At 57.4% G+C, this 21,880-nt stretch overlaps 1 protein-coding gene and 3 gene segments (V, D, J or C); 3 read left to right on the forward strand and 1 right to left on the reverse strand.

Annotated features, from left to right (window-relative positions):
• Positions 1–1,436: 1,436 nt before the first annotated feature.
• LOC104150314 (Ig mu chain C region-like) lies at positions 1,437–13,370 on the forward strand. The segment is given in 5 exon segments: positions 1,437–1,659; positions 10,222–10,527; positions 10,630–10,944; positions 11,069–11,395; positions 12,744–13,370. Coding segments are annotated over 5 exon segments (1,551 nt in total).
• LOC138062691 (immunoglobulin heavy constant gamma 2-like) overlaps positions 2,353–21,880 on the forward strand; it is a 93,329-nt gene continuing 73,801 nt past the window's right edge. Inside the window, exon 1 of the C gene segment in view lies at positions 2,353–2,432.
• LOC138062683 (immunoglobulin heavy constant mu-like) overlaps positions 2,439–21,880 on the forward strand; it is a 31,595-nt gene continuing 12,153 nt past the window's right edge. The window contains 3 exon segments of the C gene segment in view: positions 2,439–3,227; positions 20,955–21,269; positions 21,367–21,684. Coding sequence covers positions 3,209–3,227; positions 20,955–21,269; positions 21,367–21,684 — 652 coding nt within the window.
• On the reverse strand, positions 3,747–10,215 carry LOC138062682 (uncharacterized). Its single transcript, XM_068921682.1, has 2 exons — positions 7,366–10,215; positions 3,747–7,251 (listed from the first exon to the last, which is right to left on the reverse strand). The coding sequence occupies exons 1-2, from the start codon at positions 9,675–9,677 to the stop codon at positions 6,681–6,683; spliced, it is 2,883 nt and encodes a 960-aa protein (XP_068777783.1). The 5' UTR covers positions 9,678–10,215; the 3' UTR covers positions 3,747–6,680.

A 21,880-nucleotide genomic window follows, 5' to 3' on the forward strand; every position in this document is an offset into this window, starting at 1 on the left:
GTGCAGTCCCTTCCCGCAGGCGCCGGCGGCGCGGGATAAAAATGGGGCCAGAAAGGGCTGGTTTGGGCAAAAGCAGGATATGGTAGTGGGGGATGCTGCTCTTTTTGCAGCAGGTGAAAGGTGCAAAAATTGGCTTTGCTGCTGCTTTGGGGCCAAAATAGCTTTTTTTTTGAGGGGTTTTAGGTAAACTGAGGCACGCCTGCCTGTGTGCATCCCCTTGGCTGCCAAGAGCTGGTTGTGTTTTGGGGCAATTTGGGGCTTTTTTGGCGTGCTTTAGCCCTGCTCTTTGGTGTTTGGCCTGCTGCAAGCCGGTTTTTATGCCTTTTGCAGGAGGAAAGTGAATTTTAGCAGCTCTGGAGCTGCAGTTTTTCCACCCCCCCCCCAAAAAAAACCCAGGAACTGTTGGTTTTTCCCTTGTCGTTGGCTTTATTTCTTTGCAAATTGGGCAATTAAGGGGTGAATAGAGGGAGGGGAGGAAAATCCTGCTCGTACCAAGCTGGCTAAAAGCAGAAAAACCAAATTTTCTGCTGCCCTGGCTCGTGCAAAGGGGGGGAATAAAATGGGCCCGTGCAAAGTGGGGGTGCGAAATTGCCCGTGCAAATGGGGGGGGGTGCACGGATTTGTCTGTGCAAAAGGAGGTGCACGGGGGGGGGTGCGAATTTGCTCGTGCAAGGGAAATGCATGGAAGTAGTTGCTCGTGCAAAGTGGGGGGTGCAAAATGACCTGTGCAAAGGCAGGGTGCACGGATTTGCTCGTGCAAAGGGGGTGTGAAATTGCTCGTGCAAGGGAAATGTGTGGAAGCAATTGCTTGTGCAAGGGGGGGTGCACGGATTTGCTCGTGCAAAGGAGGTGCACGAGGGGGTGTGAAATTGCTCGTGCAAGGGAAATGTGTGGAAGCAATCGCTCGTGCAAAGGGGGGGGCAGCAAAATTGCTCGTGCAAGGGGGGGGGTGCACGGATTTGCTCGTGCAAAGGGGGTGCACGAGGGGCTGCGAAATTGCTCGTGCAAAGGGAAACGCCCGGAAGTGATTGCTCGTGCAAGGGGGAGGCTGCACGAAATTGCTCGTGCAAAAGGCGGGGGGGGATGCACAAGTGCTCGTGCAAAGGGGGTGCACGGAGGGGGGGGCCGCAACTGGGCTGTTAAAGTGGGTTTTTCCTTTGAATCGGGGGGTTTTCTTGTGTGTTTGTTTGCGGGGGGGGGGGGGGGAGGGATCTGCATGAGAAAAGGGTGGGAACGGGCCCAAAAGAGGCGAGTCAGAAGCATCCCAAAAACAAAGGGGGATGAAGAAGAACAAAAAGAGGAGGGGGGGGGGCGATGGGTGAGATAAAGCGGTATCGCCGAGCGCCGATTTCCCCTTGTTTCGCCCCGTTTCGTTGCACCAGTTAACCCCCCCCCCCCGCCCCGTGCTGTGCACATGGGCTGTTTCTTTGCTTTTCAGCCCCAAAAAGGGGATGAGCGTGCTTTTCCCGGGGGCAGGTCACGATGCAAATGCTCCGAAAACTTATTTATTTATTTTTTGGCAAAAAAAGAAAAAAAACAACAAAAAAGGAGGTTTTGGGGTTTTTTTTGCCCGGGGAGGCGGCGGTTCTGCAGCGTTGTGCATTGTGATTTATGGGATCGACGCGTGGGGCCGCGGGACGGCCGTCACCGTGTCCTCAGGTGAGACCCCCTTTTGGGGACATTTCGGGGCTTTTCGGGGCATTTCTCGGCGGGTCGAAGGAAGTCGGGCAGAAACGTCCCAAAAGTCGTCGCCGGTGAGGGGAGAAAAGAGGGGGGGGGGAAAGCGGCCCAAACCCGGCCAAAATGTCGATTTTACGTTTTTCTTCGTTTCCCCCCCCCCCCCCCCCGCCCGCCTTTTATGCGAAAAAATCAGCCCCCAAGAGGGAGATTTGAAGTCCGGACTTGGATTTTTCCCCCCCTCCTTTTTTTTTTGGGGGAGGGAAAAGCGGATTTTGCCGACGGAGATGTCGAGGCCAGCGCTTGGGGGCGGCGCGTTTTTTTTGGGGTGAAAAAGGCCAGTTTTTGGGCGGGGGGGGGGGCAGCGGCGCTCAGCGTCTGCCCGAGCTGCGAAATCGCCTCTTCGCCCCCCTTTTCCGCCGCTTTTTTCGCCCCCCAAAAAATCCGCTCGATTCGGGGGGGGGGCCAAAAAAAAAAGCCCCAAACCCCCCAAATTTACAAGTCTTCAAAATTTATAAGTCTTCCCCCTCCGAAAAACAAAAAAAAAGTCCGAATTGGGCTGCGGCGCGGTGGGGACGGAGAAAATTTTTTGGAGCGGGATGTGATTGCGCCCTGAGCGCTTTTTTAGGGGCGGAGCGGCGTTTTGGGGTGAAAACGGGGGGAAACGGGGTTTTTGCCGGCTGCCGCCGGGCTCTCTGGGCGCCGTGCTTGTATCGACGCCTGGGGCCGGGGCACCTCGGTCACCGTCTCCTCAGGTAGGACCTGGCCAAATCCAGCCTTTTCGGGGCTGGGGCCGAAATCGGGGGTTTTGGGGTCATTTTGGGCGCGGCCGGGGGGGGTCTCGCTTTTCAGCCCTCCCGGCTGGGGGAAAAGCCGTTTTTCCCCCCGTCTAAGGGAGAATAATTGACTTTTTTTTTTTTATAATTTTTGGGGGGTGTCAGGCTTGTTTGAGGACTGGAAATGTGGCTGGTTTGGGCGATTTTTTTTTTTTTTTAATTCTCCCCCCCCCCCGTATATTTAATTTTTTTTTTTTTTGAGGCGGGGGAAATTCGCTCCGAGTTGCTCAAACTGGGCGAAACGGGGAGAAATTAGGGGTTTTTTGGGGTTTTTTTTTTTTTGGGGGGGTGTCAAATGGAGCAGAAAAAAGGGAGTCGGCAGAGGCGCCGGAATTGGGTAATTTTCAGGGTTTTTACGAGTCTCCGGCGGTTGGATCTCACTTAGGGACCCAAATTCGGGCTTCAGTTTGTGACTTTTAGAGACTTATTAGGAGATATATTAGGACATATAATATTATTATTATTAGGAGAAATGTGTCTTTTTCAATAGATTTTTTTTTAAAGTGTCGAGGATTTAGGCCGAGCCCCCAAAAGTGGCTTTTTCGGGGCGTTTTTAGGCCAGGTCGGGCGTTTTCGCAGGAAAAAGCGGCAAAGTCCCCGTTTTTTTTTAATTAAAAAAGGTCAGGGAGGTTGTTAATGAGCCAAAAATTGCGAGTTTTGGCCCAAAATGGGTTGAAGAAGGAGGTTGAGGGACGATGGTGGTCGCGTCCGCAGGTAAATTTCCCCCCCCCTCCTATTTTGAGCTGTTTTTGGTGGATTTGGGGTTAAATTTGCCGTGTTGAGAAGTTGGGGAGTTTTTAAGTCCAGGCGCGAGCGTTGAGTCTTGGGCTTTGCGGTGTAAATCGTGATTTTTGGGGCTTTTTGGGTTGAAACGTGAAGTTTTTAACTTGCGGGTGAGTTTTTTTTTGGGGGGGGCTCCAGTTGGGGCGCCAAAACCCCTTGTTTTCGGGGTGCCAAAACCCCTTGTTTTTCGATGACCCCTTCAGGGACGGCTTTTAGGGTGGCCGAAAACCCCACGATTCGCCCCAATTTGGCCGGTAGGCGAATTCGGTCCCTTTTAAGTAGAAAAAGAGTTTAATTTCACACGTTGGGGGGGCTGTTTCGGGTGAAGTTTGAAATGCATAAGACTAAGACCCCCCCCTAAATATATTTTATATATATATATATATATATATATATATATATACACACATACACACACATTATATAATGTGTATGTGTATATATATATATATATACACATTATATAATTATATAGAGATATAATTGTATATAGATATAATTATATATAGATACAATTATACATAATTATATATAATTGTATATAATTATAATAGATTTATTATATATAATAGATTTATTATATATAATAGATTTATTATATATAATAAATTCATTATACATAAAAATCCTTTAAGGGATTAACCCGAACAGAGAAAAACCAAGAGCGGCTCGAGACGGTTTTCAGATGCCGGGAGAAAAATAATTTGATCATTAATGATAATTTACCTTACATTTTTTTAAATTTTAAATTTTTTTTACCTTAAATTTTTTAAATTTTTAAATAGGGCGTTTTGAGCAAATCGGGTTTTGGGGTGTTTTTCCCCCCCCCTCCCTTTTCCATGCGCTGATTTTGAGCTCTCGGCGCTTCTTTTCCTCCCCCTTTACCTACAACCGCCCCAAATGGCCCCGGAAAGCTCTTTTTTTAATTTATTTTTTAATTAATTTATTGCACGCTGGGGCCGCGGTCGTTGCTGTCGGTTTTTCGAGGCTCGGGAGTAGGTTTTGCACCAAAACAGCGGCGTTTAGTGCGTTTGCTGGAGAAACAGCGGTTTGGGGGAAAGGCGGCTCCTTATTCAAGTCTTAGTTGCTTTTTTGCAAAAAGAAAAAGCTTGAAAATGTTGTTTTTTTTTTTTTTAAGGACAGAGAGAAGTTTTTATGGGGGGGGGGGCGAAGCAACTTGTTGCCCTGATTAAATAGAGGAGAAAACAGCGAAATATTTGCTTTATCTCAATGCCCAAGCGAGACTCAAACCGCTTCGCTTCCTGCAAGATGTTTTTCCCCTCCCGTAAAAACAAATTATTGCAAGAAAAAAAAAAAAAGGGGGGGGAGGGGGCTATTAGAGGCATTTTGGCGTTTTTGAGGTGTTTTTACGGCTGCGGGGTGACTCCAGTTGCCCGATGTTGACTTTTCTGCAGTGTTTTAAGGCTTAATCCGGGGCTCTGCAAACTCATTCCGCCTTCAAGAGTTTAATTATTTGCTCGGTCAAAATAATTAATAATTAATAATAATTAATAATTAATAATAATTAATAATTAATAATAATTAATAATTAATGATTAATCATGATTAATGATTAGAAATATTAGAAATAATATTAGAAATATTATAAATAATATTAGAAATATTAGAAATAATATTAGAAATATTCGCTTTTTGAGCGGCTCGACTCGCGCCGGCTACAGGGTGTAAAACATACAGAAATAAAACCAAAACCTTTCTGCTTTTTTGGAGGGGGAGGTGGAGTTAGACCCAAACTGGCTGTTTTTCGCCCCAGGCTCAGCGGCGCGTGGGGCTGCAGGTGGCTCTTTCGAGTGGGTTTATTTTGAGCCCCGAAACTTGCCCTAAAATAACCCGGTTCTGGTTTCGAAAACAGCAGAAAATGGGGAAGTGAGGTGTTTTGGTGTGTTTTTTTTCTTTTTCCTTCCTTTTTTTTTTTTTTTTGCATGCCAAAAAAAATAACCCAGACTGAAAAACATCGCCACCTGCTCCGGGTAGGGAAATAAGCCCCTGCTGCGGTTTTGGGCTAAATTAAGCTGGTTTGGGGCTCAAGTCTTCTTCTTTTTTTTTTTTTTAAATTGTTGTTTGGCAAACAATTCTGGGCAAAGTCTTGTTTCCCCGAAAGGGGAGTTTTTCGTCTTGGGCCAGGAAACCCGAATTTGCTGACTTTAGCCTTGCAGATTGATCTCAGTGCAGCCGATGCAAAAAATAACCCTTAATAGTTTAGGATTTGGGTCAAGCTGGGTTAAAAAAAAAAAAAAGCACCCAGGGTGGCTGCTGCTAATTGTGATTTTTAGTATGTTCCCCCTAGTTTTTAATCTCAATTACTTGAGTGTTTTTCGGTGCTCGGTGCGACTTCAATACGCTCCCGTTAGTTTTTGGCCCCAAATATTCCAGTCTTTCTCCCATTTCAGCGTTGACTAACCCTAATTAATTTTGTAAAGAGATTTTTTTTTCCCCCCTCCTTAGATCATTTATTATTTAAAAAAAAAGTCACGGAAACCCCTTGAACATGAGCTCAGCCCTCAAACCCATTTGAAAGACAATCTCAGCCATGAGCTTTCAGGTGTTTATTAAGATATATATACATATATATAAAAATATGGAGACGACCACAGCTAATTACCGGAAAGGCAATTAATTAAACTCTTGGAAGTGGCATTGCAAGAAATGGGATGGGAATAAGCCAACGCTTGCTAGAAACGCAACCGGTAAGAGATTTATTTCACTTTTTTCGTCGGTGATCGATGGCTTTTAAGGAAGTTTGTGGCCCTTCGGGCTTAGGTTTGCTGTTTCGGTGCGTAAGTCAGGCTGAAGTCCCCCAAAACGGTTTAATATTGGCCCAAAACTTGGTCCGGCGGTTGCATTTGGTGGAAACGTTCGGTGTTTTGGGTTATTTTTCTGCTTGGCGGTGAGATAATTCCTGTTTTTTTTGATCCGTGTTGGGAAGGCAGGAAACCTGCTGCTGGTCGGCCAGGGCTGAAATGGGGAGAAATCATGGATTTCGATGAGTTTTGTCAGTGGAGGCATCTGCTTTGAGTGCTGGTTGACTCAGGTTTAAAGCGTTTTGAGGAGCAGTTTGATTTTTGTCCCTTTTTTGAGGCAATACTTTGAGATTGTTTGAATTAATTTGGTAGGCTATGCTTGATCTCAAGGGCTGGGTTTTTGGGGTGTAATGAGCTGAATTAACCGATTTGGGGCTCTTGAGCAGAACTGAAAGCCAGGCAGCTGCTGCAGAGGGGACGCTTGAGCAGTTGCAGGGTGGCAATTAATTGCTTGATTAATTGGTTCATTAATGGAGCTGAGGGCTTGGGCATGGTTGGGTTCCTCCTAGTGCTGGAGCTGGGGTTGCATCTGTGGAGGGTACGGACCCGATTTGGAGGAAATTCAGGGTCTGGTGCATGGTGGTACCAGCTGGTACCAGGTGCAGGTCCACCAAAACCAGTTCCCTGGGGATGGTAGAACAGCTGGGACAACCTGGGGTGCTGGTACTGACCCAGTTAGGGTCGTGCAGGGTCTGGGGCATGGTGGTACCAGCTGGTACTGGGTCTGGATCCTGCAGAACCAGCTCCTGGGGGACCGTGGGGTGCCGGTACTGACCCAGCTGGGGTCCTGCAGGGTCTGGGGCATGGTGGTACCAGCTGGTACTGGGTCTGGATCCTGCAGAACCAGCTCCTGGGGGACCGTGGGGTGCCGGTACTGACCCAGCTGGGGTCCTGCAGGGTCTGTACCATGGTGGTATGGGCTGGTACCAGGTCCTGGTCCGGCAGAACCAGCTAATGGAGGGCTGTGGAGGAGCTGGGGGGGACCGTGGCGTGCCGGTACTGACCCAGCTGGGGTCCTGCAGGGTCTGGGGCAGGGTGGTACAGCCTGGTACCAGCTCCCGGTCCGGCAGAACCAGCTCCTGGGGGACCGTGGGGTGCCGGTACCGACCCAGCTGGGGTCCTGCAGGGTCTGTACCATGGTGGTACCAGGTGTGGGTCCTGCAGAACCAGCTCCTGGAGGGCTGTGGAGGAGCTGGGGGGACCGTGGGGTGCCGGTACCGACCCAGCTGGGGTCCTGCAGGATCTGGACCATGGTGGTACAGGCTGGTACCAGCTCCCGGTCCTGCAGAACCAGCTCCTGGGGGGCTGTGGAGGAGCTGGGGGGACCGTGGGGTGCCGGTACTGACCCAGCTGGGGTCCTGCAGGGTCTGGGGCATGGTGGTATGGGCTGGTACCAGCTCCCGGTCCGGCAGAACCGGCTCCTGGGGGACCGTGGGGTGCCGGTACCGACCCAGCTGGGGTCCTGCAGGGTCTGTACCATGGTGGTACCAGGTGTGGGTCCTGCAGAACCAGCTCCTGGAGGGCTGTGGAGGAGCTGGGGGGACCGTGGGGTGCCGGTACCGACCCAGCTGGGGTCCTGCAGGATCTGGACCATGGTGGTACAGGCTGGTACCAGGTCCCGGTCCTGCAGAACCAGCTCCTGGGGGGCTGTGGAGGAGCTGGGGGGACCGTGGGGTGCCGGTACTGACCCAGCTGGGGTCCTGCAGGGTCTGGGGCATGGTGGTATGGGCTGGTACCAGCTCCCGGTCCGGCAGAACCGGCTCCTGGGGGACCGTGGGGTGCCGGTACCGACCCAGCTGGGGTCCTGCAGGGTCTGGGGCATGGTGGTACCAGGTCCTGGTCCGGCAGAACCAGCTCCTGGAGGGCTGTGGAGCAGCTGAGGGGACCGTGGGGTGCCGGTACCAACCCAGCTGGGGTCCTGCAGGATCTGGACCATGGTGGTACGGGCTGGTACCAGCTCCCGGTCCTGCAGAACCAGCTCCTGGAGGGCTGTGGAGGAGCTGGGGGGACCGTGGGGTGCTGGTACTGACCCAGCTGGGGTCCTGCATGGTGGCACCATGGTGGTACGGGCTGGTACCAGGTGTGGGTCCTGCAGAACCAGCTCCTGGAGGGCTGTGGAGGAGCTGGGGGGACCGTGGGGTGCCGGTACCGACCCAGCTGGGGTCCTGCAGGGTCTGGGGCATGGTGGTACCAGGTCCTGGTCCTGCAGAACCAGCTCCTGGAGGGCTGTGGAGCAGCTGAGGGGACCGTGGGGTGCCGGTACCAACCCAGCTGGGGTCCTGCAGGATCTGGACCATGGTGGTACGGGCTGGTACCAGGTGTGGGTCCTGCAGAACCAGCTCCTGGAGGGCTGTGGAGGAGCTGGGGGGACTGTGGGGTGCTGGTACTGACCCAGCTGGGGTCCTGCATGGTGGCACCATGGTGGTACGGGCTGGTACCAGGTGTGGGTCCTGCAGAACCAGCTCCTGGAGGGCTGTGGAGGAGCTGGGGGGACCGTGGGGTGCCGGTACTGACCCAGCTGGGGTCCTGCAGGGTCTGGAGCATGGTGGTACAGGCTGGTACTAGCTCCTGGTCCGGCAGAACCGGCTCCTGGGAGACCGTGCGGTGCTGGTACCAACCCAGCTGGGGTCCTGCAGGGTCTGTACCATGGTGGTACAGGCTGGTACCAGGTCCCGGTCCGGCAGAACCGGCTCCTGGGGGACCGTGGGGTGCCGGTACCGACCCAGCTGGGGTCCTGCAGGGTCTGTACCATGGTGGTACGGGCTGGTACCAGGTGTGGGTCCTGCAGAACCAGCTCCTGGGGGACCGTGGGGTGCCGGTACCAACCCAGCTGGGGTCCTGCAGGGTTGGTACAATGGTGGTACCAGGTGTGGGTCCTGCAGAACCAGCTCCTGGAAGGCTGTGGAGGAGCTAGGGGGACCGTGGGGTGCCAGTACCGACCCAGCTGGGGTCCTGCAGGGTCTGGGGCATGGTGGTATGGGCTGGTACCAGCTCCCGGTCCTGCAGAACCGGCTCCTGGGGGACTGTGGGGTGCCGGTACCGACCCAGCTGGGGTCCTGCAGGGTCTGTACCATGGTGGTACCAGCTGGTACCAGGTCCTGGTCCTGCAGAACCAGCTCCTGGAGGGCTGTGGAGCAGCTGAGGGGACCGTGGGGTGCCGGTACCAACCCAGCTGGGGTCCTGCAGGGTCTGGACCATGGTGGTACCAGTCTAGGTCCACCAAAACCAGTTCTCCTGGGGCTGTGGGGCAGCGGCAGGACCGTGGGGTGCTGGTACTGACCCAGCTGGGGTCCTGCAGGGTCTGGGGCATGGTGGTACCAGCTGGTACTGGGTCTGGATCCTGCAGAACCAGCTCCTGGAGGGCTGTGGAGCAGCTGGGGGGGACCGTGGGGTGCCGGTACTGACCCAGCTGGGGTCCTGCAGGGTCTGTACCATGGTGGTATGGGCTGGTACCAGGTGTGGGTCCTGCAGAACCAGTTCCTGGACGGTTGTGGAGCAGCTGGGGGGCCTGTGGGGTGCCGGTACCAACCCAGCTGGGGTCCTGCAGGGTCTGGACCATGGTGGCACCAGTCTAGGTCCACCAAAACCAGTTCTCCTGGGGCTGTGGGGCAGCGGCAGGACCGTGGGGTGCTGGTACTGACCCAGCTGGGGTCCTGCAGGGTCTGGGGCATGGTGGTACCAGCTGGTACCAGGTGCTGGTCCTGCAGAGCTGGCTCCTGGCGGGGGCTGTGGAGCAGCTGGGTTGGAGCAACGATCTGGCCAGTATCGGGCTTGGGCTGCACCGTTTTCACCTGTTTCTTCCCCCCTCCTCCACCTCCAACCCACCAAAACGGGTTGTTTCTACCTGGTTTTGCAGCGGGGAGCGGGCAGAAGCTCCTTCTCCACGGTGGCTTCCAGCCGTGGTGCACCCCATCGGATCGGGGCGGGGATCCCAGCGATTCCTTGCAACGCCGGTGCGCGCGCGCGGCGGGTGGAGAGCCGCGCATGCACGAAAATACGCGCCCGGCCCCGGTGGCTTTTAGCAGCGGCGCCTCTCCACGTTCTCCGTCCCCTTCCCGTTGGCCGTAACCCCTCTTCTCTCCCTTCCCTACCCTCTTCGCCAGGGCGCGCCAGCGCCCCCAAACTCTTCCCGCTGGTGTCTTGCGGCATGTCGGAGAGCTCCGAGCTCTACTCGGTGGGCTGCTTGGCCATGGATTTCCTCCCGGAGGAGCTCACCTTCTCCTGGACCAACTACGTCAACGACAGCATCTCCAGCGGCGTCTCCGCCTTCCCCTCGGTGCTGGCCGGCGAGTTCTACACGGTCGCCAGCCAGTTGACCCTACCGCTGATGGACGGCAAAAGCCAACAGCCCTTCTACTGCTGGGCTCAGCACGCCGAGGGCAACCGCGTCCTGGAGGTGGCCAACCCCGGTGAGTGGCTGGTCAAGGTCTTCAAGGTTGGGGGGGGGGCATGTGGTGCAAAGCCGAGGAAGGGTTTGGAGATGTGCTCAGCTCTCGTCCCTCTCGCCCCAGGCCCCGTTGATGTGGTGCCCACGGTGAGCATCCACCCGCCGTCCCGGGAGGACTTCGAAGGGCCCTACAGGAACTCCACGGTGCTCTGCCGGGCCGTCAGCTCCCGCAAGTTGCCCTTGACCGTGCAATGGCTGAAGAACGGCGCTCTGCAGGAGGCCGGCGTGGCCACCGAGGGTCCCGTCTCAGACGGCCATGGCGCCTATGTCACCAGCAGCGGCATCTCCGTCTCCCAGTCGGACTGGGACGCCGGCACCGTCTACACGTGCAAGGTGGACGCCGAGATGAGGAACACGAGCAAAGCCCTGGAGTGCGGCTGTAAGTTGTCCCCCCTCCTGCCCTATTGCGTGTTTGGGGTTTTTTTTTGCCTCGGATCTGTCTTAAATCTGCAGCTGCTCCAACCCTGTTCCCCCCCCCCGCCCCCCCATCCCTTCCCTTGCAGTCGAGCGGCCGCCGGACACCGACATCGTGGTGAAGGCGATCCCCCCGGCCTTCGCCGACATCTTCATCGACAAGGTGGCCAAGCTGACCTGCCGAGTGAGCAACCTGCCCAGCGTGGAGGGCCTGGCCATCGCCTGGAGGAAGGAGACGGGCCAAGAGCTGGAGACCAGGACCTTGCCCCAGGTGCTGCAACCCAACGGGCTCTACAGCGTGGACGGCGTGGCCAGCGTCTGCGCCGACGAGTGGGACAAGGGCGAGGTCTACGTGTGCAGGGTGAGCCACCCTGACCTGCTCTTCCCTGTCGAGGAAAAGCTGCAGAGGAAGGCTGGTAAGCTTCGCCCCTCCTCGCCCCGGCTCCAAAAACTGGGGGGGTGGCATTGAGGTCAACGCCCGCTGCTCTCGTGCATGCACGAGTTGCTGCAAGGGGGTTAATCCTGCAGCAGAAATGGGCTCAAAAATGCAAGAAACAGGGAAGGCGCCTGCATTGGCGTTACTGCTCGGAGCAAGGCCCGCTGCTCTCGTGCATGCACGAGTTGCTGCAAGGGGGTTAATCCTGCAGCAGAAACGGGTGCGAAATGCCAGAAAGCTGTCGCAGAGCTGCTGCTTTGTGCAAAAACGTGGCCGATAAGTGCATTGGCGCTTGCGCTCGGAGCAAGGCCCGCTGCTCTCGTGCATGCACGAGTTGCTGCAAAGGGGTTAATCCTGCGACAGAAACGGGTGCGAAATGCCAGAAAGCTGTCGCAGAGCTGCTGCTTTGTGCAAAAACGTGGCCGATAAGTGCATTGGCGCTTGCGCTCGGAGCAAGGCCCGCTGCTCTCGTGCATGCACGAGTTGCTGCAAGGGGGTTAATCCTGCAGCAGAAACGGGCTCAAAAATGCAAGAAACAGGGAAGGCGCCTGCATTGGCGTTACTGCTCGGAGCAAGGCCCGCTGCTCTCGTGCATGCACGAGTTGATGCAAAGGGGATAATCCCGCAACGGAAATGGGTTTGCAATGCAAGAAACAGGGAAGGCACCTGCATTGGCGCTACTGCTCGGAGCAAGGCCCGCTGCTCTCGTGCATGCACAAATTGCTGCAAGGGGGTTAATCCTGCGACAGAAACGGGTGCGAAGTGCCAGAAAGCTGTCGCAGAGCTGCTGCTTTGTGCAAAAAGGTGGCCGATAAGTGCATTGGCGCTTGCGCTCGGAGCAAGGCCCGCTGCTCTCGTGCATGCACGAGTTGCTGCAAAGGGGATAATCCTGCAGCAGAAACGGGTGCGAAATGCCAGAAAGCTGTCGCAGAGCTGCTGCTTTGTGCAAAAAGGTGGCCGATAAGTGCATTGGCGCTTGCGCTCGGAGCAAGGCCCGCTGCTCTCGTGCATGCACGAGTTGCTGCAAGGGGGTTAATCCTGCAGCAGAAACGGGTGTGAAGTGCCAGAAAGCTGTCGCAGAGCTGCTGCTTTGTGCAAAAAGGTGGCCGATAAGTGCATTGGCGCTTGCGCTCGGAGCAAGGCCCGCTGCTCTCGTGCATGCACGAGTTGCTGCAAAGGGGTTAATCCTGCAGCAGAAACGGGCTCAAAAGCCCCGGAAACGGCTGCATCCCACCCCCAAACCCACCTTGCCCCCGGCTCTTTCCCAACCACCCAATCTCTCTCTCTCTTTTTCTCTTCCCCCCCCCCCACCCCGCTCCGCCGCGCAGACAGCAACGCCAGAGCCCCGACCATCTACGTGCTGCCGCCGCCGGCCGAGCAGCTGGCCCTGCAGGAGACGGCCACCGTCACCTGCCTGGTGAAGGGCTTCAACCCGCCCGACCTCTTCGTGCGCTGGCTGCGCAACGGGGAGCCGGTGGCGGCCGGCGAGTACGTGACGCTGCCGCCGGCGGCCGAGGGGCCGGCGGCGCCCTCCTACTTCGCCTACAGCGCCCTGAGCGTCAGCGGCGAGGACTGGGGGGCCGGCAACGTCTACACCTGCCTGGTGGGCCACGAGAAGCTGCCTCTGCAAGTGGCCCAGAAGTCGGTGGACAAGTCCTCGGGTAAACCCACCTCGGTCAATGTGTCCCTGGTGCTCGCCGACGCCGCCAACGCCTGCTACTAGCCGCCCGGTGCAGCCAGATCCTTTGCCCTCTCCTCTTTCCACCCCCACCCCCCTCCATGGCATGTGTACATGTAAATATCTATAAAAATGGAGAAAGAAAACCAAAAAAAAAAAAAAAAATCCTGCCCTCAATGTTGTTTCTGGAGTGCAAAATCGTTTCCTCTTTCAGAGGGGAAAAACGGAGGGGGAAAAAAAAAAAACAATCCCCCCAAAAATACAGCAATAAAGTTGATTTTTTTTTTTTTTGCAAGTCCACCATCACCCTGCGAAATCTTTTTTTTTTTTTTTTTTGGAAAGGGAGGGCATGGGGTGCTGGGGGAAGAGCCCTCCCCCCGGCTCTGCAGCCGTCTTCGCCTTGCAAATTCCTCCTCGGCGCATTTCGTGATGACCCTTGCGACACTTGCAACCCGGCTTTGCAAATCCTTCGGGGAGGCAACGCTCGCATGCCTTATTTTATTTTTTTTTCTTCATTTTTTTCCTCCCACGCCCCCGTTTTGGGGATATTTCGGGATGCCCGGGCCGTGCACGCGGTGGGGAGAAGGCGCGCGCTGCCCTTTGCAGCAGCTTGGGAGCATCTTCTCCTCTATCGGGGGAGAAAAACGAAAAAAAAGGAAATGCAGCCGCCGTGCAAGCCAGGAAACGCAAAACTGGCCGCCCCGCCTTTTTGGGGTGGAATAAGGGGAAACCGGCAGCCGGAGATGCTGCAAAAGGTGTGTGGGAGGGGGAAATTGGGAAAAGGAGCTTTTTTCCCCCCAGCCACCGTCGAGCGCAGGGTGGTCGCTTCGGCCGCCGCTCGTGCAAAACGCTTTGGGGAGGGGGAGGTTTTTGCACCCCGGAGGTGTTAGGTATTTTTTGGGGGGGAAAAAGGTCAAAGCACCTGTGTGGGTTTTTTTTTGCAAGCAGCAGCCAAAGGCTGTTGCAAAGTTGGCCGAAGGAAGCCGGGATTTGAGGCCGTTGGCGTGCAAAGCCCAAATTTGGCCCCCTCCCCCCCAATTTGGGCTTGAGGGGGTGCAAGCGAGTGCTGTTTTGGGGAGGGGGGGAAATAATGCAAGGACCCAAATCACGGGGGTTTTTCCCTCGCGCGCACCGACCTCGACGCCCCGCGGAGGTCGATGCTTTTTGCCCCTTGTTGCATCCTGGAATTTTTTTTTTTTTTTTTTGCAAGGGATTTGCAAGAAATTTTGCAGATTTGCATGCTTTTTTTTTTTTTGGTGTGTGTGTGGGGGAAGCTCGGTTCCCCCTTGATGTGAGTGCAAGGCTGAGATTTATTTGGCTAAATTGCAACGGCGCCTCGGCCCTCGCGCGCGACCCCCCCACCTCCCCTTTGCTTAGATGGAGCCGGGGAGGGGGGAGAAACGAGCTGGTTCGGCGACGCAGCGTGACTGCAAAAACGGGGCTTTTCGGGGTTTATTTTTTGGGGGGGGGGAGGTTATGGAGGGGAAAGGAGCTGGGTTAAACACCGGAGGAGATGCACGCCGGGGCGGCGTCGAGCGTTGCAGAGGGGAAAAGCTGCCTTAAAAAACCAAAAGAAAACAAACAAAAAAAACCCCAAAAAGCCAAAAATAAATGGAAAAAAAAAAAGAGCTCGAGCCCCGTTGCACCCTGGAATTTGCAAGGAATTATTTGCAAGGAGTTTGCAAGGAATTTGCAAGGAGTTTGCAAGGAATTATTTGCAAGGAATTATTTGCAAGGAGTTTGCAAGGAGTTTGCAAGGAATTATTTGCAAGGAATTATTTGCAAGGAGTTTGCAAGGAGTTTGCAAGGAATTTGCAAGGAGTTTGCAAGGAGTTTGCAAGGTCTCCTTTGTGCCGCGGTGGTTTCGCCGTGGTGGTGGCTTGCAAGAAATCCCGGCTCCTCTCCTAACGTGGGGGAGGGGGGGGAAACGATAAAATATCTCGCCTAGGAAGAAAAATAAAAAAAATCAAATGCACTTTTTATTTTTTTTTTTGCAAATCTCGCTCGCCGGCTCCCCGTCCCGATTCCCGGCCGTTTCTGGGATGCTTTTTTTTCCCTCCCCCCGCTAGTGGTTTCCGCCTGGCCGCGGCTTTCGGCGCTTGCAGACCTCGTTTTTTGGGTTTTTTTTTAAAAAAAATTCGTTATTTGGTTTTTTTGCCCCCCTCCCAACGCGGACGCCGCCCGGTGCGAAAGCCGACGCGAAACGCCAGCCGCTCTCCTCGCCTCCGGCCGGGCGAAGGCGCTAACTTGCTTTTTTTTTTTTTATTGTATTTTATTATTTTTGTTGTTATTCGATGCCTCTTGCCCAAAGCCTACCTGGACAGCTTCACGGAGGCGGAAGAGGAGGACCTGAACAACCTCTGGACGACGGCGTCGACCTTCATCGTCCTCTTCATCCTCAGCCTCTTCTACAACACCACGGTGACCTTGATCAAGGTACGGGGCAAGGGGGGGGCGCTCGGAAACGCCGAATTTCTATTTTTTTCCCCCCTCAATCCCGCCGGATCCCATGCAATTCGGGAGACCCCGATGCACCAAGCTTTTTTTCCCCCCCAAAATGCAAAAAAATATATATATATATATATTGCATTGCTCTCGCTTTCCCCGATTCCAGGTGAAATAACCCCGTTCGGGCCTGGGAAGGAAGACGCCACCGCCAGCTCCTTCTCCTCGGCAGCCCGTGTCCTCGCCGGGCGGTTTTGGGACTCTCTTTCCGCCTTTCGGATGCGGCGAGCGGGAGGCGTTGCAGCCCGGCGCCGGGCTGCCGTTGCCCTTTGGATGTCTTTTGTCCTTTTTTGGGTGTTTTTTTTTTTTCCTTGTAAATAGCTGGAAAAATAAAGGTTCCCGGTTTTTTCTGAGCGCGTGTGTCGTCCTCGCTCGCCTCCGCGCCGCGGTTTCCAGGGGGGATGGATGGTCCATGCATGGAGCAGGGATGGTCTGTGCATGGAGCAGGGATGGTCCGTGCATGGAGCGGGGATGGTCTGTGCATGGAGCGGGGATGGTCCGTGCATGGAGCGGGGATGGTCTGTGCATGGAGCGGGGATGGTCCGTGCATGGAGCGGGGATGGTCCGTGCATGGAGCGGGGATGGTCTGTGCATGGAGCAGGGATGGTCCGTGCATGGAGCAGGGATGGTCTGTGCATGGAGCGGGGATGGTCTGTGCATGGAGCGGGGATGGTCCGTGCATGGAGCAGGGATGGTCTGTGCATGGAGCAGGGATGGTCTGTGCATGGAGCGGGGATGGTCTGTGCATGGAGCGGGGATGGTCTGTGCATGGAGCAGGGATGGTCTGTGCATGGAGCAGGGATGGTCTGTGCATGGAGCAGGGATGGTCCGTGCATGGAGCGGGGATGGTCTGTGCATGGAGCGGGGATGGTCCGTGCATGGAGCGGGGATGGTCTGTGCATGGAGCGGGGATGGTCTGTGCATGGAGCAGGGATGGTCTGTGTATGGAGCAGGGATGGTCCGTGCATGGAGCAGGGATGGTCCGTGCATGGAGCAGGGATGGTCTGTGCATGGAGCGGGGATGGTCCGTGCATGGAGCGGGGATGGTCTGTGCATGGAGCAGGGATGGTCCGTGCATGGAGCGGGGATGGTCTGTGCATGGAGCAGGGATGGTCCGTGCATGGAGCAGGGATGGTCCGTGCATGGAGCGGGGATGGTCCGTGCATGGAGCGGGGATGGTCTGTGCATGGAGCGGGGATGGTCTGTGCATGGAGCGGGGATGGTCTGTGCATGGAGTGGGGATGGTCTGTGCATGGAGCGGGGATGGTCTGTGCATGGAGCGGGGATGGTCCGTGCATGGAGAGGGGATGGTCTGTGCATGGAGCAGGGATGGTCCGTGCATGGAGCGGGGATGGTCTGTGCATGGAGCGGGGATGGTCTGTGCATGGAGCGGGGATGGTCTGTGCATGGAGCAGGGATGGTCCGTGCATGGAGCGGGGATGGTCTGTGCATGGAGAGGGGATGGTCTGTGCATGGAGCAGGGATGGTCCGTGCATGGAGCGGGGATGGTCCGTGCATGGAGCAGGGATGGTCTGTGCATGGAGCGGGGATGGTCTGTGCATGGAGCGGGGATGGTCTGTGCATGGAGCGGGGATGGTCTGTGCATGGAGTGGGGATGGTCTGTGCATGGAGCGGGGATGGTCTGTGCATGGAGCGGGGATGGTCCGTGCATGGAGAGGGGATGGTCCGTGCATGGAGCAGGGATGGTCCGTGCATGGAGAGGGGATGGTCCGTGCATGGAGCAGGGATGGTCTGTGCATGGAGCGGGGATGGTCCGTGCATGGAGCAGGGATGGTCTGTGCATGGAGCAGGGATGGTCCGTGCATGGAGCGGGGATGGTCCGTGCATGGAGCGGGGATGGTCTGTGCATGGAGCAGGGATGGTCTGTGCATGGAGCGGGGATGGTCCGTGCATGGAGCGGGGATGGTCTGTGCATGGAGCGGGGATGGTCCGTGCATGGAGCAGGGATGGTCTGTGCATGGAGCAGGGATGGTCCGTGCATGGAGCAGGGATGGTCCGTGCATGGAGCGGGGATGGTCCGTGCATGGAGCGGGGATGGTCTGTGCATGGAGCAGGGATGGTCCGTGCATGGAGCAGGGATGGTCCGTGCATGGAGCGGGGATGGTCCGTGCATGGAGCGGGGATGGTCCGTGCATGGAGAGGGGATGGTCCGTGCATGGAGCGGGGATGGTCCGTGCATGGAGCGGGGATGGTCTGTGCATGGAGCAGGGATGGTCTGTGTATGGAGCGGGGATGGTCTGTGCATGGAGCGGGGATGGTCCGTGCATGGAGCGGGGATGGTCTGTGCATGGAGCGGGGATGGTCTGTGCATGGAGCAGGGATGGTCCGTGCATGGAGCGGGGATGGTCCGTGCATGGAGCAGGGATGGTCCGTGCATGGAGCAGGGATGGTCCGTGCATGGAGCGGGGATGGTCCGTGCATGGAGCGGGGATGGTCCGTGCATGGAGCGGGGATGGTCTGTGCATGGAGCGGGGATGGTCTGTGCATGGAGCGGGGATGGTCCGTGCATGGAGCGGGGATGGTCCGTGCATGGAGAGGGGATGGTCCGTGCATGGAGCAGGGATGGTCCGTGCATGGAGAGGGGATGGTCCGTGCATGGAGCAGGGATGGTCCGTGCATGGAGCGGGGATGGTCCGTGCATGGAGCAGGGATGGTCTGTGCATGGAGCAGGGATGGTCCGTGCATGGAGCGGGGATGGTCCGTGCATGGAGCGGGGATGGTCTGTGCATGGAGCAGGGATGGTCTGTGCATGGAGCGGGGATGGTCCGTGCATGGAGCGGGGATGGTCTGTGCATGGAGCGGGGATGGTCCGTGCATGGAGCAGGGATGGTCTGTGCATGGAGCAGGGATGGTCCGTGCATGGAGCAGGGATGGTCCGTGCATGGAGCGGGGATGGTCCGTGCATGGAGCGGGGATGGTCCGTGCATGGAGCGGGGATGGTCTGTGCATGGAGCGGGGATGGTCTGTGCATGGAGCGGGGATGGTCCGTGCATGGAGCGGGGATGGTCCGTGCATGGAGAGGGGATGGTCCGTGCATGGAGCAGGGATGGTCCGTGCATGGAGAGGGGATGGTCCGTGCATGGAGCAGGGATGGTCTGTGCATGGAGCGGGGATGGTCCGTGCATGGAGCAGGGATGGTCTGTGCATGGAGCAGGGATGGTCCGTGCATGGAGCGGGGATGGTCCGTGCATGGAGCGGGGATGGTCCGTGCATGGAGCGGGGATGGTCTGTGCATGGAGCAGGGATGGTCTGTGCATGGAGCGGGGATGGTCCGTGCATGGAGCGGGGATGGTCTGTGCATGGAGCGGGGATGGTCCGTGCATGGAGCAGGGATGGTCTGTGCATGGAGCAGGGATGGTCCGTGCATGGAGCAGGGATGGTCCGTGCATGGAGCGGGGATGGTCCGTGCATGGAGAGGGGATGGTCCGTGCATGGAGCAGGGATGGTCCGTGCATGGAGCGGGGATGGTCTGTGCATGGAGCGGGGATGGTCCGTGCATGGAGCGGGGATGGTCTGTGCATGGAGCAGGGATGGTCCGTGCATGGAGCAGGGATGGTCCGTGCATGGAGCGGGGATGGTCTGTGCATGGAGCAGGGATGGTCCGTGCATGGAGCGGGGATGGTCTGTGCATGGAGCAGGGATGGTCCGTGCATGGAGCAGGGATGGTCCGTGCATGGAGCGGGGATGGTCCGTGCATGGAGCGGGGATGGTCCGTGCATGGAGAGGGGATGGTCCGTGCATGGAGCGGGGATGGTCCGTGCATGGAGCGGGGATGGTCTGTGCATGGAGCAGGGATGGTCTGTGTATGGAGCGGGGATGGTCTGTGCATGGAGCGGGGATGGTCCGTGCATGGAGCAGGGATGGTCTGTGCATGGAGCGGGGATGGTCTGTGCATGGAGCAGGGATGGTCCGTGCATGGAGCGGGGATGGTCCGTGCATGGAGCGGGGATGGTCCGTGCATGGAGCGGGGATGGTCTGTGCATGGAGCAGGGATGGTCCGTGCATGGAGCGGGGATGGTCCGTGCATGGAGCGGGGATGGTCTGTGCATGGAGCAGGGATGGTCTGTGTATGGAGCGGGGATGGTCTGTGCATGGAGCGGGGATGGTCTGTGCATGGAGCAGGGATGGTCCGTGCATGGAGCGGGGATGGTCTGTGCATGGAGCAGGGATGGTCCGTGCATGGAGCAGGGATGGTCCGTGCATGGAGCGGGGATGGTCCGTGCATGGAGCGGGGATGGTCCGTGCATGGAGCGGGGATGGTCTGTGCATGGAGCGGGGATGGTCTGTGCATGGAGCGGGGATGGTCCGTGCATGGAGCAGGGATGGTCTGTGCATGGAGCAGGGATGGTCCGTGCATGGAGCAGGGATGGTCCGTGCATGGAGCGGGGATGGTCCGTGCATGGAGCGGGGATGGTCTGTGCATGGAGCAGGGATGGTCTGTGTATGGAGCGGGGATGGTCTGTGCATGGAGCGGGGATGGTCTGTGCATGGAGCAGGGATGGTCTGTGCATGGAGCGGGGATGGTCCGTGCACGGAGCGGGGATGGTCCGTGCACGGAGCGGGGATGGTCCGTGCACGGAGCAGGGATGGTCCGTGCACGGAGCGGGGATGGTCTGTGCACGGAGCGGGGATGGTCTGTGCATGGAGCGGGGATGGTCCGTGCATGGAGCGGGGATGGTCTGTGCATGGAGCGGGGATGGTCTGTGCATGGAGCGGGGATGGTCCGTGCATGGAGCGGGGATGGTCCGTGCATGGAGCAGGGATGGTCTGTGCATGGAGCAGGGATGGTCTGTGCATGGAGCAGGGATGGTCCGTGCATGGAGCGGGGATACGTCGTGCACGGAGCAGAGATGCATCGTGGCGATGCCGGGTGGCGTTTTGCAGCCCCCGGGGCCGGTGCCGACGGCTCTTGCGATGCCCTTGGGCAGTTTCCCGGGCCGGACGGGAGGCAGGAGAGCGCATCGGTGCCGGGTGATCGCCGCGGGTTTGCAACGCGGCGGTTGTCTCCTGCTGGACAAGCGAGGCCGCGGCGAAAGGCGCTCGACCGGGTCGAGTTGCATGGCAGCATCCCGGATCGGGTGGCAAAAAACAAAACAAAACAAAAAACCCACCGAAAACCAACCAGGATTGAGATGCCGGATGGGGATGGACGTTGCAATGGGGAGGCGAGTTTGGGGCCGGCCAGCGGGTGCACGGCTCCTTGGCAGCGCCGGCGGTTTGCGAGGATATTCGGGGTGATTGCACGCTGCTTTTGGGTTGGAAACTCGCGGGTTTTATTTTTTTTTTAAGCTTCCTTGGGGGTTTCCAGCTTTGCCTTCCTCTCCCCCTTCCCCAGCAGCGCCGGTGCAAGCTCCGACCGTCTACGCCATCGCGCCGTGCTGCAACGCCAGCGGCCAGAGCGACAGCGCCGTCCTGGCCTGCCTGGTGACCGGCTACGTCCCGGCGGACATCAGCGTGCGGTGGACGCCGGAGGAGGTGGGCGGCGCGGCGCTCACGTTCCCCGCGGTGCAGGATCCGGGCACCAAGTGGTTCACCAGCAGCAGCCAGCTGGTCGTGCCGGGGGAGGCGCGCCGGAGCCGCCGGGCGCTGCAATGCCACGTGTGGCACAAAGCGTCCCAAGTCACCATGTCCAAGGACTTCCCGGCGGACGGTAAGAGATGCTTTTCACCCGGTTTGCAAAAATAGTAAGCCAAACCCAGCGGTGGGGCCGTGCACGGGGCTCACGGCTCTGCAACCCCCGTCGGCAGCATGCAAGGGGGCACGGTGGATGCCCCGCGCGCACCTGGTGGAGCCGCCGTGCCAGGCCACCGCGAAGCTGGAGCTGGTCTGCATCCTCTGGGGCTTCGAGGCCGGCCAGGCCGGGGCCACCTGGCTGCTCAACGGGGAGGAGAAAGGCCTGGAGGCGCAGGTGTCCCTCAGCACGGGCAAGGACGGCTTGTCCAGCAGCTACAGCCGGCTGGAGGTCAGCCGCCAGAGCTGGGACAGCGGGGACGTCTACACCTGCAAGGTGACCTACTCGGACAGGGGCGGCAGCGTGGAGATGTACAACACCAGCAAGTGCCAAGGTGAGAGGCCGGCCGGCCCAAAACGGGAGCTGAGGGCTTGCACGGGGGCAAGGATGCGACGGACAGATGGACGGAGGGATGGACGTGGTGGCTGGGGGCACGGGGGGATGGATGGACCCATGCATGCATGAAGGACATGATGGATGGATGCCTGGGAGGATGGACGGCCTCGTGCATGGACAATGGACGTGATGGA

This window comes from Struthio camelus, chromosome 29, assembly GCF_040807025.1.
Source record: "Struthio camelus isolate bStrCam1 chromosome 29, bStrCam1.hap1, whole genome shotgun sequence".
In the NCBI taxonomy this organism is placed as follows: domain Eukaryota; kingdom Metazoa; phylum Chordata; class Aves; order Struthioniformes; family Struthionidae; genus Struthio; species Struthio camelus.

Bases quoted from the DNA above. Each gene is read 5' to 3' on its own strand.
- LOC138062682 (XM_068921682.1), bottom strand. From the start codon at position 9,677: ATGGTCCAGACCCTGCAGGACCCCAGCTGGGTTGGTACCGGCACCCCA. The intron at 7,252-7,365 runs CCAGATCCTGCA...TACCACCATGGT, and splicing joins CCAGCCTGTACCACCATGGT to ACAGACCCTGCAGGACCCCA.